The sequence below is a fragment of the Camelus bactrianus genome, chromosome 28 (assembly GCF_048773025.1).
Source record: "Camelus bactrianus isolate YW-2024 breed Bactrian camel chromosome 28, ASM4877302v1, whole genome shotgun sequence".
Taxonomy (NCBI): domain Eukaryota; kingdom Metazoa; phylum Chordata; class Mammalia; order Artiodactyla; family Camelidae; genus Camelus; species Camelus bactrianus.
The window spans coordinates 9,690,634-9,709,528 of NC_133566.1; the positions used below are offsets into that span (position 1 = coordinate 9,690,634).

General features: G+C 53.1%; 1 protein-coding gene across 3 annotated transcripts in view; it reads left to right on the forward strand.

Annotated features, from left to right (window-relative positions):
• EDAR (ectodysplasin A receptor) overlaps nt 1-10,000 on the forward strand; it is a 61,244-nt gene extending 51,244 nt beyond the window's left edge. The window contains exons 6-12 of one of the 3 annotated variants that reach the window (XM_074354687.1): nt 505-591; nt 1,827-1,952; nt 2,033-2,107; nt 2,360-2,432; nt 3,402-3,561; nt 4,278-4,338; nt 7,670-10,000. In XM_074354687.1, the coding sequence (XP_074210788.1) occupies nt 505-591; nt 1,827-1,952; nt 2,033-2,107; nt 2,360-2,432; nt 3,402-3,561; nt 4,278-4,338; nt 7,670-7,992 (905 nt within the window). In that variant the 3' untranslated portion in view covers nt 7,993-10,000. Of the gene's footprint in view, nt 1-504; nt 592-1,823; nt 1,953-2,032; nt 2,108-2,359; nt 2,433-3,401; nt 3,562-4,277; nt 4,339-7,669 lie in introns of all 3 variants that reach the window. The other 2 variants (XM_074354686.1, XM_074354688.1) reach the window with 2 other exon arrangements.
• The last annotated feature ends 8,895 nt before the right edge of the window (nt 10,001-18,895 follow it).

The window sequence follows — 18,895 nt, forward strand, 5'->3', positions numbered from 1 at the left end:
GCTTCCCACAAGGGGGCAGAGCTTCGTGAGTCGCGGTTCTGAGGGAAGGAAGCATGTTTCTGCTCTTTGACAGTTCAGTCACAACCATTTTGAAAACGTATCAGAGGCAAAATCCTAGAGGAAAACACATCAAAGTGTCACCTTTAGGCAGTGAGGCTGCGGGCAGCTCTTTTACTTCTCTCATGTTCTGGTTTCTTCCAGAGTTTCAAGAGTGAGTGTGCATTACTTTATAGCCAGAAAAAGTATGAAAAATACATTCCTGTTCGATGCAATTGAAAGAATTATTCCAGCGTTTCCCCCCAAAACATATTTTCACATGCAGATGCAAATCCTTCGTGTCGTAGGAGGCTGAGTTGTGAGTCTGTCCACACTGAGCAGTGACGCTCAGTGACGACCCCAGGAGCCTCTGCGGGGTTACCACACGCCCCGTGGCCCTGTCCCCAGCTCTGCGGGTGGGGCTTCCCGGGCCCTCTGAGGGACCCACGGTGACCGTTGTCCTTGCAGGTGTGGGAGCCACCGTGGGAGTTTCTGCCAACCTCCCCCGCACACCTGGCGGCAGCACCCTCTCCCCGGCCCAGCACGCCCACAAAGGTAGGGCGCAGGCTCCTTGGGGAGGGAACCTGGGGGTGAGGACAGTCAGGAGGAGACGGGAGGAAATAAGTAAGACGGAGTCGCCCCCACCTCAGACCTCTCCCCTCAGTGACAACCACGTGGGGCCCCCAGTTCCTGGAAGTTAGGGTGTTCTCTGCAAGGAGAGGCGTGCGTGCCCCCGGGGGTGTCGGGCCCTAGGACCATGTTGGTGATCAGGGTGTGAGCAGAGACCAGCCTCCTAGGCCGCTGGGCCTCACGTCAGGGATGCCCTCCTGGCTTCCAGACAACCTGCTGACCAGACTTCACTGTTTGTATCCAGTAACCGCACTTGGCTCCCTAAGGCCTTAGGGAGGGAGCTGTGGGGGCCCCCAGGCCGCGGCTTCTCCCAAGACAAGACCGGGCACTGAGGCCTCCTTCCCACGTGCTTTTCCACGCCACCGGGGTCTGAGCACGTTCAGGGCCCAGGGCCCAGGCTCCAGCCCCTCCTGGGTCCCGGGGTGCACTCAGTCTCCCAGCCCGGCAGTGTTCCAGACCCATGCGCACAGTGGCCAGAGCATCAGGGCAGGAAGGCTTAGCTGAGCACATGGACCGGGGAGGGGGGGGGTTGGCACCAGCCCGGAGGAAAGGGCGACACGTAGATGGGCCACCCCCACCCAGAGGGCAGGCAGCGCCTGGTGCCAGCCCTGGGCAGCCTCCCTCCGGGCGGGGGTCCAGGGCCCAGGGACTGGGACGCGTCTCCTTCCCATCTGATGGGGTGACCTGGATCCTGCTGCAGGGGAGCCGGGTCCCCGTGGCTCCCTTGGAGGATTAGGACAGATCACAGCAGACGTCCCTGGGGGGACTTGGGCGGGGGTCTCACGCCAGCTCTGCCGGCGCTGGTCACGCTGAGGCTGAGGTGACATGAGACACACTCGCAGGTGATCCTTCCTTCCTGAGATTTTCCTGGAAAATTTTGTCTTGCCCTGTCTTCAGGACAGTTTTGTTTGTGGGCCCCTCCTCTCCACACCTACCTGCCTGGGTCCCCGAGGCAGCAGAACCCAGAGCAGACGTCCTGGGAGCAAACTCCCCGGGGGGTGGGAGCCGCTGCCGCCCAGCACGGGCTTCAGGGCTCGCGATCTGCATCCTGAGGGTCCGGGAGGGTCCGGGAGGGTCCAGCGGCAGGACCGCCGCTCTTGGCCGTGGTCTCGCAGGAGGGCCCTGAGCCCCGGGCGTGGCCTTGTCTCCTGACACAGCAGAGCTCTCGGGCCAAGGACACCTGGCCACGGCCCTGGTCATCGCCATGTCCACCATCTTCACCATGGCCGTCAGCATCGTCCTCATCATCGTCTTCTACATCGTGAAGGCCCGGCCTCCCGCCCCAGGTGCCCGCTGCCCGTCGCCCACGCTCGCCTGGGCCCCACGGCCCGTGCTGCCTGCTCACACCCTTCTCTCTCCCAACCAGCCTGCTGCGCCAGCCCCCCTGTGAAGAGCGCGGAAGCCCCCATGTGCGAGGAAGAGGAGAAGAAAGAGGCCCCAGGTCGGCAGCAGCCCTGGAGTGCGGGCCTGTCCCCGGGAGGTTGTCTGCCCCTCCGGCCGCTGCCCGCACCTGGCCTCCAACAGCCCCAGCTCTCACGCAGCTGCGGGGGGGGGGGGGGAGGCCGAGGGAGGGGGGTGGGTGCACCCACTCCGTGGGGTCTGAGGCTGAGGAGAGTCCCGGGCACGTCTGCCCCTGAGGAGGCCGGCGGGGCCAGACTTTGACACCTTCCCCTCCCATCCCTTATTTCCACAGAAAATGTGGTGATTTTCTCTGAGAAGGATGAATTCGAAAAGCTGACAGCTGCTCCGGCAAAGTCTGCCAAGAGGTGAGTCCGGCATCAGCCCTAGCCAGGCAAGGCAGGTCCCAGGCCCACTGAAGGCAGGGTTCCTGGGGGTCCAAGCAGGACAGGGAGCTGGGCTGCGGCGTGGTGAGTGACCTGGAGGCTGTGCCGGGTGCCCTGGGGGAGCAGCAGGGCTGCGGTGCGAGGGGTGGTGGTCTGGGGGTGGGGGTGTGGGGCAGTGAAGTGCGGGGCGTCTGCCCCAAGGCTGCTCTCAGGAGGGACAGCGTCAGGACCCTGAAACCTCCTGGCTTGTTTGCTCTGCATCCTCTGCCTCCAGAGGACATTGGGCGGGAATGGGCTTCACTTCTGTAACCCAGTTGCTAGCAAATATAATTCTTTGTTTTTAAATTAGTCTTCAGCCAAACCACAGGAAGCGAGTAGGATGCCTATAAAAAAAGAACGTTGTTTTTCATACATTTGGAATGATTTTGAAAGTTTAAGCACCAACCCACGTGTGCCTAGGGCTCTGGCCCAGGCAGGGAGCCAGGGTGTGACGTGAGCCCTCCTGCCCCCCGAGGGACGTCCCAAAGCCCCTTGCCAGGCAGCTATGGCCCCTCCCCCAGACGTACACATTTCAGCAGGCCCCCACTCCAGCCCCCGACCCTCCACTGTCAGAGGGCCCCCCAAGCACAGGCTCTGTTCACTCCTGAGATCTTCAGGGACCCAGTGCTGGCCCCGTGGAGACACAGGGGTGAGCTAGAGGCCAGGAGGGGTGAGGAGAGAGCAGAGGCTGTGCCCATGCCCTGGTGGCCCCGCGGCTGAGGAGCTCCTGGCCACCTCGGGACCCTCGCATGCAGCATTGGGCCCCAGAGAGTGGGTGTTTCTCCGCCTTGTGCCCAGGGCCCGGAGCTGCCCGGTCAAGCGGGGGCAGGTCCCTGCACCCACTGTCTCCACCACTGGGGCAGTGGGTCAGGCTGTCCAGCCAGGAGGGTCACCAGCATCCTGTTTCCACAGCGAGAATGACGCCTCATCAGAGAAGGAGCAGCTGCTGAACCGGAGTCTGGACAGTGACGAGGACCCGGCCCCCGACGGGCAGGGCTCTCCAGAGCGGTGCTTGCTGTCACTGGTCCACCTGGCCCGGGAGAAGTCGGCCACCGCCACCAGAGCGGCCGGGGTGAGCCCGCACCCCAGTCTGGCCCCACCTCCCCGCTGAGATAGGGCCTCTCCCACGAGCCCAGCCAGGCAACAGGTTCCAGACCCTGAAAACACAAAACCCAGCTCTCCTATTACACAGCTTTACAGAAGAAAAGGGAAACGAACACTTCAGGAGAAGGTTTAAATGGCTTGGAGTAGCCCAGGACAGGAAACCCTTTGTGAACATGCTGGCATGTGTCCTACCAGACAAGAATCACGCATGCGGGCACACACGTGTCTGCTCCCCCGGGAACGGGAGCGGGAGTAGGCCAGGGGCCGCACAGGGGCCACGGGGGATGGGACAGCCCGTCAGCTCTGCCCGGGCACCGTCGCCCGTGGTGAAAAGGCCCCACAGGGATCTGGCCGCGGCCCGGTCCCGACAGACATACCGCGTCCTGGCTGCTGAGTATCCCAGCTGCCTGCCGGCGAGCCAGGGTCCCCAGGTCCCTCCTTCCACACAGACCGATGCCAGACGAGGCCTTGGGTTGTCCTGTGGGTCTGTGTCCAGCGGAGCCCCGTGGGCACCGAGCGGCCCAAGCAGAAGGCTTCCTTTGTAAATCTGACAGAGCCCCTGTGAGCGCATGGCTCGGCGTCTCTGGCCAGGAAGCAGCCGTCTGCCCACCGAGATGCAGGATGGGGCCCTTGTTTGCTGCATTTCTGCCTTCTCTGAGCAGTAACATTCTCTTCCTCTTGTAGATTCAGAGTAGAAGGAAGAAGATACTGGAGGTGTACGCCCAGGTGTGCGGGGTCGCGGAAGGTAAGCGGAGCCCCCGCACCAGGCACTGAGCTCGCAGGGACCCTCAGACATCCCCGTGAGGGCACTCTGACGGAGCCTGGTGCCCGGGAGCGGGGAGACAAACTGGAGGTGAGGAGCAATTTCAACACGTTTCCTCCTCTGGGGACGAGGCAGGACACACTAGAGCCAGGGGTCAAGGAGGCCGGTGCTCGGGGCACAGGAGCGCATCCTGCACAATGCGCTCTCTGCATCAGCACCGTCGCCTTGAGGCTTCGATGCAAAGATCAGCAGCCCTGCCCTCCTTCTTCTCCGACGGTCACCACGGCTAGGGATGGGCAGGGAAGGACGGCCAGCTGAGGAGTGTGGACGTCTCCATCAGAAGCAGAAGCCACATTCCCAGTTTCTTCCAAATCCAGACCCTCAGCTGCCTTCTCACGCACCCAGGAGAGTGAGAACACTGGTCGTGGAGGTTAGGGGACCCCCCCCAAGCTTTGTTGGCTGCTGGGCTCTGGTCCCCATCTGGCCCAGGCAGCAGCCAGGGAGCCGGGTGCCCGCCCCTTTCTCTGTGAGGGCTGTGCCCAGCACCCTGAGCCCAGGCAGCCTCGTGGGTGGGTGCTGTGTGGGCCCGGAGTGACCACTAGGGATGATTCCAGGGGCTGAGAACGCTGCTCGGCCGCCTGCAGGGACGGGGCCTCTGTCCACAACGACTCCTGTGCGGGTTGGCGGGTCTGCCCGCGCCCGCGAGCACGGTCTGTACTTTGTACTCCACTGCGGTCAAAGCAGGTCTTTGTTCCAGCGGGTGCCTTGGCTTCAAGAGCCCACACCCCTGGCCCAGTGGTTTTCAAATTAATTTCAGATCCTCACAGGGAAGAGGAGGCCCTGCAGCAAGATAGGGAGGGTGGAGCCCTGGGCGCTCAGCCCCCTCCCGCCGCCCAGGGCGGGCGCACACCCCCAGCGACGCACAGCCCCTTGCCCGGCCGAGGCCGAGAGCCCTGGACCCGCAGAGCCCGGCCCTGGACCCGCAGAGCCCGGCCCTGGGTGGACGTTATCCCACTACCTCTGCCCACCGCCCCCTCCTGCCCCCAGGTCCTGATGCGGCCCATCTGCAGTGAGTGCCAGGTGTCAGGGTCCTTTGTTTAGTTTTTACTTAAGCCTGTGACTTCAAGATCATTGTTGATTCACACGTGGGATGAAGCGAGAATACGGAGGGTCCTGGGCCCGTAACCCGGTTTCTCCCGGGGGTAACCTGCCAAACCGTCCCTTAAAGTCACAACTGGGACATTGCCACTGACCCAGTGAAGACAGCCGTCCTGTCCCCACAGGAGCCCTGTTGGCTTTTCAAGCCCCACACCCTGTCCTTGGCGCCTGGCAGCCCCAGTCCACTCTTGCTTTCTCTAATTTCGTCATCTCTGGGCTGTTAGGCACGGGGACCGTACCCCCCTGGATGGCGCCCGGCCCCTGATGGGCACCCACAGCTGTTCTAGCCGCTACCCTGCAGAGAAGGGGCGTTTCCTCCGGCTGCTCAAGACTGCTTTGTCTTTAGTTTCCAGAAGTTTATGGTGTGTCTTGATCTGGATTTTGTGGGGTTTATCCTCTTCAGTATTTTCTGAGCTTCTTGACTCTGTAGGCCTCACTCTTTCCAGGTTTGGGAAGTTTCAGCCATTGTTCCTTTATCTGGGCCCACCCACCCCCCTCCTTCTGGGACTTGGTGACACGGGGAGATCTTCTGTGATAGCCCAGAGGCCCCGGGGGCTCTGTGTGTTTAGTCTGTGTTCTCTCGTTCAGACGGGTCACTTCCAGTCTGAGATCCAGCTCACTGACTCCTTCCTCTGCCTCTCTTCTGCCAGTGAGCTTGTCTGCTTTTAATCTTGATTCCTGCATTTTTCAGCCGTAACGCTTGCATTTGGTTCTCTATATTTTCTGTCTTTTGTTAGGGCTTTCGGTTTTTCATTTGTTTCAAGTGTGCTTTTAATTGCTCGCTGAAGCATTCTCTCGCGGCTTCTTTGAAACGTTGTCAGGTGATTCTAACGTCCTTTATCTCAGTGTCGGCCCCGCCTGCTGGCCTTTCCCTCCTTCGCTGGCGAGCTCCCCGGCTCCTGGTGTGACGAGTGAGTTGCTCGTGAAACCTGAACAGGTCCTGTCGTGTCACGAGGCTCTGGGTCTTCCTTAGCCGTCCCTGTAGCTGGTGTTCCTGATGCGCCTGTGGCAGGGGCAGGGGTGACACCTAGTTGCCACCAGGTGGAGGTGGGCGGCCAGGTCCCCACGCAGCTCGCCTTGACGCCCAAGCAGGGGCTCCTTTCTTGCTGGTGGGGGTGGGAATCTGTTTCTCTGGGTCGTCCCCACTGACGCTGTGGGGGCAGGGAGGCTCCTTACCAGCTGACGGGGAGGAAGTCCAGGCTCCCCGTCCAGCGCTGCCGGCCTCGGAGGGAGTGGGGCCAGGTTGTTCTGTGGTGTTTGACTGTGACGAAGCAGTTACTGCCTGAATGTTTTCTTCTTGCTAAGACTGCAGGGTTGATGGGCATTTTGGTCTGTACTTGTGGGTATTTCTGGGTTTCTGGGCTCTTCAGCTCCACGTCTGGGATGAGGAATCAGCAGAAAACCCAGAAACTGACCACCACTGCCCGTCCAGGGCCCCAGCGTCTGCCTCTCCTCCGCACTCTCCAGCCTCCGGACGTTTGCTCCGTGGTGTCCGGGGCTTGGGCCGCACTTACCAGGAGGAATGGGGAGAAGCACGCCCGCTGCGCCCTCCAGAAGTGGAAGTGCCCCGTCTCTGGTGCTCCTGGCTGAGCCTCACTGAGACCCTGGGCCACGGAGCTGGCTCAGGTGACACCGTGCTGGGCTGTCTTTGGAGCACCTTTCATTGACGTGACTGCAGTCCCCAAAAAGGGACATGATGCTGTCCCTCGACCCCTCCTTGGCCCAGCCCCCTGTGGGGCAGGGACACCTGACAAAGGGAGGCCTGTATTAAAGCCGTTGGTGACTGTAGTGTGTCCTTGCGGGCGTCCAAGATTTGGGTTTTGTTGTTGTTTTTAAGGGGGGGTAATTAGATTTATTTATTTATGTAGTGGAGGCACCGGGGATTGAGCCCAGGGCCTCGTGCACGCTAGGCACATGCTCTACCCCTGAGCACATGCCTCCCCCAGTAGGGGCTATTGGTTGAGGGAAATGAGAGCCTTCTTGTGTGGCTGGCAAGGTCCCAGGATTTGTTCGCCTTAAGTGTGTACTTGTGTGGTTTTGTGCATCTGTGTTTTACTTTACAATGAAAGAGGTTCTAGAAGTCATTTTCACTGGGGTCACATTCCTGCTGCGGTCACACTCCTGCTGTGGTCTGATGTGGTCCTCTGTCCCGCAGGCCTCAGCCCCACGGAGCTGCCGTTCGACTGCCTGGAGAAGGCCAGCCGGATGCTCAGCTCCACGTACAACTCGGAGAAGGCGGTGGTGAAGACGTGGCGCCACCTGGCCGAGAGCTTCGGGCTGAAGCGGGACGAGATCGGGGGCATGACGGACGGCCTGCAGCTGTTCGACCGCATCAGCACGGCCGGCTACAGCATCCCGGAGCTGCTGACCAAGCTGGTGCAGATCGAGCGGCTGGATGCTGTGGAGTCCCTGTGCGCAGACATCCTGGAGTGGGCCAGGGTCCTGCCACCCACACCGCCCCCACCCCCTGTGTCCTGAGGAGCACGTGGATGGGCCGGGATGGAGGCGGGCTCTGCAGCGGGAGCGGTGTCCGCAGACCCCAGAATCGGGCTTTCTCCGCTGGCAAGCCTGGTCCAGGGAGCAAGAGGAAACTGGGGCCTGTCTTCCTGTCTAACCAAACCCAGGAGATGTGCGCTGGGGTCACCAGGCAGAGGGAGTCTGTGTTCGTCTGGCTGCCCTGCCACTCCTTCTCCGCGGACACGGCTAGTCCCCACCCCACATGCCCGAGCAGTGTCAGGGGACAGAGGTGGAGATCTGGTCCAGGTTTTGGGGAGACACAGAGACATGCCTGGAGCTGCTTTTCTGGAAGACGGCACACAACCCGTGGGAGGGAGGTCCTGGAAACGTGAGCACGGCTCGGAGAGGAGATGGCGCCCACGGGGGACGAAGGGAGCCGGGTGTCCTCGTGAAGAAAGCGGCTCCAAAGTTGGGAAAAGGCTACAAAATGCAGAACCTGCTGCGTGTGTGGCGTCTGGCTCTGCTCACGTCTGAGTCCTAGGTGTCCCTGAGGTCACCTGTGTCCCTCTGGCCTTCCACGGAACGACAGCCCCTCTGCATCTGCCTTGTGTGCTGTCTGTGGGCTGTGGCCGACCTCACTGCTGTGCGTGGCCCGGGCTGGGAACCAGGGTCCCTGGACGGCCTTCCACTCTGTCCTCAGTCGGACTTGACCCCATGAGGGCAGCAGTGCTCAGGGACATGGGCCGTTTGCTTCAAGCAGAAATGAGCGGTCAGCCGAGGGGCTGGCCACGTGACTCCAGGTCTCCAGAGGGCCTCAGACATGGATGCACTGTGTGGCGCCTTCCGAGCCCATGGGGACTGTGGGGACCGGCATCCGGGACCTGGTGTGGCTTTGCCAACGTGGGCCGTTCCCTTCCCCTAGCCAGCCCAGCGCATCTGCCACGCAGAGTCAGGGAAGGAAGGTTCGGGCCAGCGAAAGTGAGTTGGGGCTGGAGGAAACACCAGGCCTCTGCGGGGCTGCCCCCGTCGACGTGCATGCCGCCCGAGCCATCAGGTGAAACGGGAATGAAAACAGAAGAATGCAGAATTGAGTTTTCACCGTAACTGCGAGTGTTCGTCCCCCGTTTAGAGAGAAAGTTAATGGTCGGGACTTGTTCCTGCAAATTCTCTCACATCTGCCACCGCCCGAGACTGGGAATTAACGGGGTAACTCAGAGCTCTCTGCTGAGCCCCCACGGCAGGCCTGAGTGCGGTTGTTTCTAAATTAAACCAGTCTCCGGCTTACAAAGCAGTGTTTTTAAAATGATAACTCAAGCGACCCAGCAAATGCTTTTGGAGAGGAAATCAGTGTGTGTTTAGAGCAGCAAGCGACTTGGCACTGGGGAACGCAGACATCCTGACAGGTCTGAATGGTGGAGTCCGCACTCAGTGTGCTCACTGCTGCCCTGCCTGTGTGCTGTGACCTGAAGGCTGAATTCTCCACAGCACAACTTGACCCGCTTTTAATTCCTCTCTGGCATCCTGGGTGCCCTGCTTTCTGCAGCCGCCCCAGGGAAGCTGCAAGCATTGCACGGGTGAGCGGCTGCCCTGGACGACAGGGGCAGGGGCAGGGGCGGCCTGGTTTCCCGCTGTCAGAATTTAGGGCTGGGGGTCTTGCTGGCGTCAGGCCTGTTTTGGGGACTCAAGCTGCCTGTGTAGGGGGTTTGTCCTCAGAGTCACATGTTCCTTTGTCATTTACTTGTTTGGAAACAAATCCAGGAAAGGTTTGTTCTGGTGAGCTCTAGCCTGCGTGGTGGAAGGCGGGTCAGTGAGACCACGGGGCATCACTGAGCAGAGACGGGGCTCCGCCCTGCCCGTCCCACCGGGGACAACGTTCCATGGTTTTGCTGTAATAAAAACATTTAGAAAAGCCCCAGGCTAAGCTGTGCCCTTGGCCAGCGACGTCTTAATCAGCAATACTTGTGTCTAATTCTGTTTTTATAACTTATTATATTTTACAGTTTCAATAAACAAATACGAGGGAGAGCAACAGGCTGTTAGTGTGAATTCTTTTGGGTGGGGGGGTGGACATGGTTCTGGTTGCGCTGTCCTGTCTGGGGACTGTGCTGCCCAAATGGGGTGGCTGGACCATGTCCCCAGCAGGAGGTTACAGTGAGATCACCGGGGAAACGCGTGGGTGGCTGCTTCCCCCGGAGTTTGTAAGTGCCTTTTACCTGCTGCGGGGAGCAAAGCATCCCAAAGCTCAGGGCTAAAGACAATTATTATTTCATCACGACAGCTCAGTGGTCAGTAAGGTCCTCGCTGACCTGGGTTGGGCCTGTAACTGAGCAGGACCCTGAGGGGCCTCCCGGGACAGACACCCCCCACCCTGTATCCTCTTCTGCAGCTCCTCTCTGAAGGAGCCAGATTATAGAATCTCACGCAAGCTTCCTGAGGTTTTCAGATGCTCAAAACCACCACCAAAGGGAAGAAGTTAACTACTTAATGACCATGAGCACGTGGCCACGAGACCTGGCTCCTAAGGATGGATCATCATCAACCGGAGAATTGTGCACAGCTGATCCCCTGCCCTGGGACATCCCCCCCCCAACCCACCCTCAGCCGCCTTTAAAAAGGCTCAGCGGAAACCCTCGGGGAGTTCGGGGTTTTCTGAGCATGAGCCACCTGTCCTCCTTGCTCGGCCCAGCAGCAAACCTTCTTCTGCTCCAAACTTGGACGTTTTGGTGTTTTTTGACCTCACAGTGTGTCAGGCACATGAACTTGCGTTCAGTGACAGTTTTAGCGAAGTTTTAGCCTGGAGTCCGCGCCTGAGCAGGCCGACCTGGCCTGGGCCGCCCCTTCCCCGCGTCCCAGCAGCTGCGGAGCTCACTTCGCGCCGGGAACCGGGGAGGGGGTGGGGTGGGGACGACTCTCCCTGCCGGGCGCTGTGCCCCCGCCCCCAGGCTGTTGTCGGGAGCTGTGTCCACACTCACTGTGGCTGAGGGGTGCGTGGCTCCTGGACTCCTGCTCACACAGGCTGGGAGTCTCCCCATTGCGTCCGGGCTCGCTCCCCTGGGAAGGGGGCTGCCCTGGCCCCTCTGCGGGGAGGCCTCTGTCTGGGAGTGCAGTTCTAGACGCCACCTCCTCTGACTGTGTAACCGGGGCTTATCTGCCGTTTGTGTGCACCGTTTTGGGGTGAGCCCCTCTGGCCTGTGCAGGGTGGGAAGTTCTGCCTGCGTGCCCGAGTGGGGCCCTGTGGGGCCTTCCAGGCTCAGCCTATGTCCTCTGCTGCAGCTCCGCTCTGAAGGACCAGATACCAGTATCTCATGCTCTTTCCCTGAGTTTTTCAGATACTTAGACCCACCACCAAAGGGAAGGAATGAACTACTTGATGGTGGAGAACACGTGGCCCCAGACCTTCTGGAGCCTGGGGGTTAACAGTGTTGACTGCTGTCGCCCACCTTACCTCCACATCAGCCCACCAGAGAACTGCGCACAGCGGATCGCATGCCTGCGACTCCCCGCCCCACCCCGCCTCCTGCCTTTAAATAGGCTTTGCTGAAACCCTTCCGGGAGGTCGGGATTTTCTGGGGCATGAATCACCGTGTCCTCCTCGCTCAGCCCTGCAGTAAATCTTTCTCTGCTCCAAACTCCGACGGTTCAGTTTGGCCTCAGGGTGCGGCGGGCACATGGGCTTGCCTCCGGGAACACCCGCCCCACCTGGGCTCGTTCCCTCCCAGGAGTGAGCGGCTCCGGGCTCACGGGGAGCCGCCCTGGGTCCGTTCTTTTTCGGAAGCCAGGCCACTCTGGAGGCCTCCGTTTGGGAGACGAAGTGGAGTTTTGGGGCTACACTTCTGATCTTTGGTTTGTGGGGCCATGTCTGTTTGCACGTGTGTGTCAGAACTTGTGCTGGTGGGCTGAGATGTCTGAGTAACGGGGCTGGCGTGTGAGCACACCAGGAATCCGCCCCATCGCGCTGGCCTCACCTGGGGCAGAGCCTCGGTTGGCAGTTTTCCTTTCTGGCCTTGGTCTTTCATTCAGCCTCATCTCTGATGGGGCACTGGCTGGGGTTCCCCCCTTTTGGGGTAGGGAACTGTGACCCTGAGAGACTGTTTTGGATGGTTGTTTGCTTGATATCTGATAACCTCGGCCGTGAATACTTAAGTATGGATGATCAGAGCTCTGTTCCATCTTACAGTCCCCGAGGGTGTATTTTACAAAACTGGGAGCTTCAGGTATGCTCCCGTAAATGAAAGAAAATGATATTTTTGCAACATTGTGTGGACTAGAACTCCCTGGAGTCTGGAGCACAGGGGCCCTGCTGTTGCATCAGAGTGGGCCTGGGGCAGTTTGGCTTTTTTCTTCGGGGGGTGTGTGTTCCTCAGCACCTGAGTCCAAACCCTGTTCTCTTTCCCTGACTTCGCTGAAAGTAAGGCATGTGAATGGGAACGAATTATATACAATCGTCTATGACTGTTACTTCTTTAAGCTGAAGTGGGTATTTGGGAACTAGGAAAAAAAAAAATCCCTGAAAACAGCCAAGGTGGTTGGGTTTTGTAAAAGCTTGCATTTCTCAGGAGGAGCTTGCATTTCTCTTGAGAGATGCAGGTAATCTACCTGGGCTCTCAGGGAGGGAAAAAAAGTTGTTTTTTGTTTTTTTTTTTTTTTAATTCAGGGGAAAATCTTGACATCTTTGGTTCTGTCTTTCTGTAAAAACAAAAAAACCCCCCAAAACCTAACTTGTACATGAGCTCTATTTAATTCATTTAGAAGTATTTAAATTTGTAAGCACTTTTAAGTATAAAAGAAATCAGACAACAAATTTTGGGTTCATGAGATCTGGAAAATATTCAGTACTGAACTGCTACTTGCTATTAAAGCTAGCTTAAGCTGTCAGCACAATCAGTACAGACATGTCTCTACTGTACGTAGGTTTACTGAAGGTCAGTAAGTTCACGCTGGTTCTGTTGCAGAGTTCGTCAAAGAAATGAATTGGTTATGATGAAATTCTTATAGGTGAATGCAAACAGGATAAGAGCTTTGGGTGAAATCTTTGGGAATCATTATGTTTTAGCAATGTCTACTTAAAAATGATCTTTCCAGATATTTGACAACTTGAAATTTTAGGGTTGTGCTAAATTAAGTTAAGGGATAGAAGTTTACTGAATACTTGAATAGCTAGGTCCTTCTCAAACAAAACAACATATGGAAACATTCACTGGAGGTGGGGATCTTTAAGAATTGAGGATTCTAATTAAATATGTAATTGAAGCTACTAAAAATGATGGGGGAACACTTCAGTATATAGTAGGAAAGTGGAATATGTGTTTTGAGTGAAAAAAAAAAAAAGGTATGAGGACTGGAGTTGTATTTTTTTTAAGGGAAAAAAATGACGTGGTCCTAGAGCTGCCTGTTTCTGGATGGAGAAAAAATAAGGAACAGACTAATATGGACACAGAAAGTTGTGGAAAGTTTGTAGAAAGGGAGCCCTAACAGAGAAGCTCTGTGCCTGGTCAGGCTGAGATTAGATTAAACTTAATTAGGAAAATGGATTTTGCTATTTTTTTCATTCTTCATCTTTATTAAGTAGAATTGTTACAGTATGACTGAACATATACAATATATTGCATGTAAATACATATATACCATATACTGCAGACATTTTTATTTACACATATGTACTGTTTATTGTTTCTAAGAACAGTTTAGAGCTTTAGCTTTTTAAACTTACGTAGTTATCAAGGAATAAAGCCAACCACAAAATAAGAATCAACAGAATGCAGTGATCCAACCATAAAGGACAGTCAGGTGTGCTCACACACATTCAAGAAATCAATAAAGTTATAGGTAGTAAGGAGTTCATTTGTGTTCTTATTTATTTATTATTTATTTTAGATTCCACATACAAGTGATACCATATGGCATTTTTCTTTCTCCTTCCGGCCCACTTCTCTTAGAATGATCTCCAGGTCCATCCATGTTGCTGCAAATGGCATTATTTTATTTTTTATGGCTTAGTAGTGTTCCACTGTGTACATACCACATCTTCTTCAGTCATCTGTTGATGGACATTTATGTTGTTTCCATGTCTTGGCTATTGTAAATGGTGCTGCTATGAACACTGGGGTGCAGGGGTCTTTTTGAATTACATTCTTCTCTGGATATGTGCCCAGGAGTGGTGGGATTGCTGGATCATATAGTAAGTCTATTTTTAGTTTTTTGAGGAATCTCCATACTGTTTTCCACAATGGCTACACCAAACTACATTCCCACCAATAGTATAGGAGGGTTCCCTGTTCTCCACACCCTCTCCAGCATTTATCCATTGTAGACTTTTGAATGATGGCCATTCTGGCTGGTGTGAGGTGATCCCTCATTGTAGTTTTGATTTGCGTTTCTCCGACAATTAGCAATGCCGAGCATTTTTTCATGTGCCTACTGGCCATCTGTACGTCTTCATTGGAGAATTGCTTGTTTAGGTCCTTCTGCCCAGCTTTCACTTGGTTGCTTGTTTGTTTGTTTGTTTTTGATATTAAGGTGTATAAGCTGTTTGCATATTTTGTAAATTAGTCCCTTGTCGGTCGCGTCATTTGCAAATATTTTCTCCCATTCTGTAGGTGGTTTTTTCTTTTTTTGATGGTATCCTAGCTGTGCAAAAACTTGTACGTTTAATTAGATCCCATTTGTTTATTTTTACTTTTATTTCTGTTTTTCCAGGAGGTGGTTCAAAAAATATATTGCTGTGCTTTATGTCCAAGAGTGTTCTGTCTGTGTTTTCCTCTAGGAGTTTAACAGTATCTGGTCTTATGTTTAAATCTTTTTGAGTTTATTTTTGTACATGGTGTTGCAGATTGTTCTAATTTGTCTTCTACAGGTAGCTGTTCAATTTTCCCAGCACCACTTACTGAAGAGACTGTCTTCAATTTCTCCATTGTATATTCTTCCCTCCTTTGTTGTAGATTAATTGACCTTAAGTGTGTGGGTTTATTTCTGGACTTTCTATCCTATTCCATTGAGCTGTGGGTCAGTTTTTGTGCTAGTACCAGACTGCTTTGATTACTGTAGCTTTGTAGTAGAGTCTGAAGTCAGGGAGCATGATTCCCCCAGTTCTGTTCTTCTTTTTCAAGACTGTGTTGGCTATTTGGGGTCTTTTGTGTTTCCGTATAAATTTTTAACTTTTATTGTTCCAGTTCTGTGAAAAATGCCATTGCTAATTTGATAGGGATTGCACTGAACCTGCAGACTGCCTTGGTAGCATGGTCATTTCAACAGTGTTGATTCTCCCAATCCAAGAGCACAGTGTATTTTTCCATCTGTTTGTGTTGTCCTCAGTCTCCTCCATCAGGGTCTTATAGTTTAGGAGGGCAGGTAGGTCTTTGCCTCCTTGGGTAGGTTTGTTCCTAGGTATTTTATTCTTTTTGGTGTGATGGTAAATGGTGTATGGTATTGTTTCCTGAATTTCTTTTTCTGCTATTTTGCTGTTGGCATATAGAAATGCAGCTGATTTCTGTATATTAATTTTGCATCCTGCAACTTTACCGAATTCATTGATGAGTTCTAGTGGCTTTCTGGTCACTTCTTTTGGGTTTTTTTAAGTATAATATCATGTCATCTGCAAACAGTGACTGTTTTACTTCTTCTTTTCCAATTTGGATTCCTTTTTTTTTAATTTTCCTTCTCTGATTGCTGTGACTAAGACTTCCAAAACTATGTTGAATCACAGTGGTGAGAGTTGGCATCCTTGTCTTGTTCCAGATCTTAGAGGAAATGCTTCCAGCTTTTCCCCATTAAGTATGATGTTAACTGTGGGTTTGTCGTATGTGGCCTTTATTACGTTGAAGTATGTTCTGTCTATGCCCACTTTCTAGAGAATTCTAATCATAAATGGAGTTGAATTTTATCAAAAGCTTTCTCTGCATCTATTTAGATGATCATATGGTTTTTATTCTTCAGTCTGTTAATGTGTATCACACTGATTGATTTGCAGATACGGAAAACTCCCTGCACCCCTGGGGTAAACCCCACATGATCAGGGTGTGTGACCCTTTTAATGCATTGCTGGAGTCGATGTGCTAGTATTTTGTTGAGGATTTCTGCATCTATATTCATCAGTGATATTGGCCTGTAATTTTCTTTTTTGTGATATCTTTGTCTGGTTTTGGTATCAGGGTGATGTTGGCCTCATAGAAGGAGTTTGGAAGTGTTCCTTCCTCTGCAGTTTTTGGGAATAGTGTTAGAGGGACAGGTGTTAACTCTTCTCTAAACGTTTGGCAGAGTTCCCCTGTGAAGCCATCTGTCCTGGACTTTCGTCTGTTGGGAGTTTTTAAATTACGGATTCAACTTCAGTGCTGGTGACTGGTCTGTTCATAGTTTCTATTTCTTCCTGGTTCAGTCTTGGCAAATTGTGCCTTTCTAAGAAATTGTCCATTTCTTCTATGTTGTCCTTTCTGTTGGCGTACAGTTGCTCACACAGCCTCTCATGATCCTTGTATTTCTGTGCTGTCGGTTGTAACGTCTCCTTTTCCATTTCTGATTTTACTAATTTGGGCCCCTTCCCTTTTTTCTTGATGGGTCTGACTAAAATTTATCAATTTTATTTATTTTTTCAAAGATCCAGCTTCCAGTTTCATTGGTCTTTTCTAGTTTTTTTTCAGTCCCTATTTTGTTTATTTCTGCTCTAATCTTTATTTCTTTTCTTCTAACTCTGGGTTCTGCTTGTTCTTCTTTCTCCAGCAGCTTTAGCTGTGAGATTCGGTGGTTTACCTGAGATTTTTCTTGTTTCCTGAGGTAGGCTTGTGTCGCTATAAACTTCCCTCTGAGAACTGCTTTTGCTGTGTCCCAGAGGTTTTGGACTGTTGTGTTTTCATTTGTCTGAAAGTACTTTTTTATTTCCTCTTTGATTTCTTTCGTGATCCACTGGTTGCTCAACAGCATACTGCTTAGCCTCCAGGTGTTTCCAGGTTTTTTCTTGTAGTTGACTTTTAACCTTATAGCCTTGTGCTCAGCAAAGATGCTTGGTGTGATTTCAGTTTTCTTAAATTTCCTGAGGCTTGCTTTGTGTGCCAGCATGTGGTCGATTCTGGAGGATGTTCCACGGGCACCTTCCTTGAGGAGAACGTGTGTTCTGCTGCTTTCAGATGGAGTGCTGTGTAGACATCAGTCAGGTCCGTCTGCTCTGATGTGCCGTTTAGGGCCTGTGTTTCCTGACTGACTCTGTCTGGGTGATCTGTCCACTGATGTAAGTGGGGTGTTAGGGTCCGCCACAATTACTGTGCTATTGTGGATTTATCCTTTTATGTCTGTTCACAGTTGCCTCATGTATTGAGGGGCTCCCACATTGCATGCATATGTATTTACAGTTACTACATCCTCTTCTTGGATTGATCCCTTGAGCATTACGTAGTGTCCTTTGTCTCCTGTAGCAGTCTTTAAAGTCTGCTCTGTCTGATACAAGTATTGCTACTCCAGCTTTTTTTGGTTTCCTTTTGCATGGCTTATCTGTCTCCATTCCCCTCATTTTCAGCCTGCAGGTGTCTCTAGCTCTGGAGTGGGTCTCTTGCAGACAGCATATATATGGGTCTTGTTTTTATATCCATTCAGCCAGACTGTGTCTTGGTTGGAGCATTTAATCCGTTTACATTTAAGGTAATTGATACATATGTTCTTATTTCCATTTTGTTAATTGTTTTGGTTTTGTTTTTGTAGGTCTTTTTTTCTTTTTCCTCTTCTTTTTGTTCTCTTTCCTTGTGTTTTGATGACTAGAGAAGTTCCTTTAACATGCGTTGTAAAGCTAGTTTGGAGGTGCTGAATTCTTTAGTTTTTGTTTATCTGTGAAGTTTTTGATTTCTCCATCAAATCTGAATGAAAGCCTTGCTGGATTAGAGTACTCTTGGTTGTAAGTTTAGTCTATTCTTGGTTCCTTCTAGTGTGTTACTCATTTCAGTAATTTTATTTTTCAACTCTGTTTGGATATTCTTTATATTTTCCAACTCTTTGCTAAAAACTTCGCTCTGTGCATCTATACTCCTCTTGAGTTCTGTGAACACCTTTGCCATCATTACTTTAAACTCTTTCTCAGATAAGTTGCCTATCTCCTCATCACTTATTTCTTCTGGGATTTTATCTTGTGCCTTGGCCTGGAAGACATTCCTCTGCCACCTTATATTATCTGTCCTTCTATTTGTATTTTCAGGTAGGTTACGTTTCTTGACCTTGGAGAGGTGGCCCTCTGTGGGAGACGTCCTGTGCGTCCCAGCAGTACACTGCTGTCTTGTCACCCAAGGGCCAGGATCCAGCTGGTCCCAGTGTAGAGTCTGGCCTGTTTGTGGATTCCTCCCACAGGCTTCAGGATTGTTGTCTTATTTCTGGTACCTGCCCCTGGTGGGTGAGGCTGGACTAGAGGCTTATGCAGGTTTCCTGGCAGGAGGAGCTGGTGCCTGCTCACTGCTGGGTGAGGCCTGGTCCTGGGCCTCTGGTGGGTGGGGCCGTGTCTAGAGGCCTTTGTGGCTCAGGAGGTCTGCTGATGGGTGGGGCTGCGTTCCCACCCAGTGCGTTGTTTGGCCTGAGGCTTCCCTACAGGCTGTTGGGTGGGGCTAGGTTGGTGCTAATGATCCAAGCAAGGTGTCAGCCTCCAAGAAAGCTCAGGTAGGTGAAAACAATTAATTAAACGTCATTAGGAAAGTGTACTTTGTTATTAAACATAGGCAGGTGCAGGACTAGATTTGGTTGCCTCCATTAAGAGAACAAGTTTACTTAGAATGCTTCTGGTAACAGACTGTGTGAAACTTACTGATATTTTTGACAAACTTTCTATCAAATTCTAATTAAAGTTCTTCTGACTTCAGCTGACTTTGGGACGCTTCAGAGGGCCCCCGAGATGTCTTAGAGAAGGACATGAAGCTAACTAGGCCTGGTTGCTGTGCAGAACAGCGGGGAAGCGGTCAAG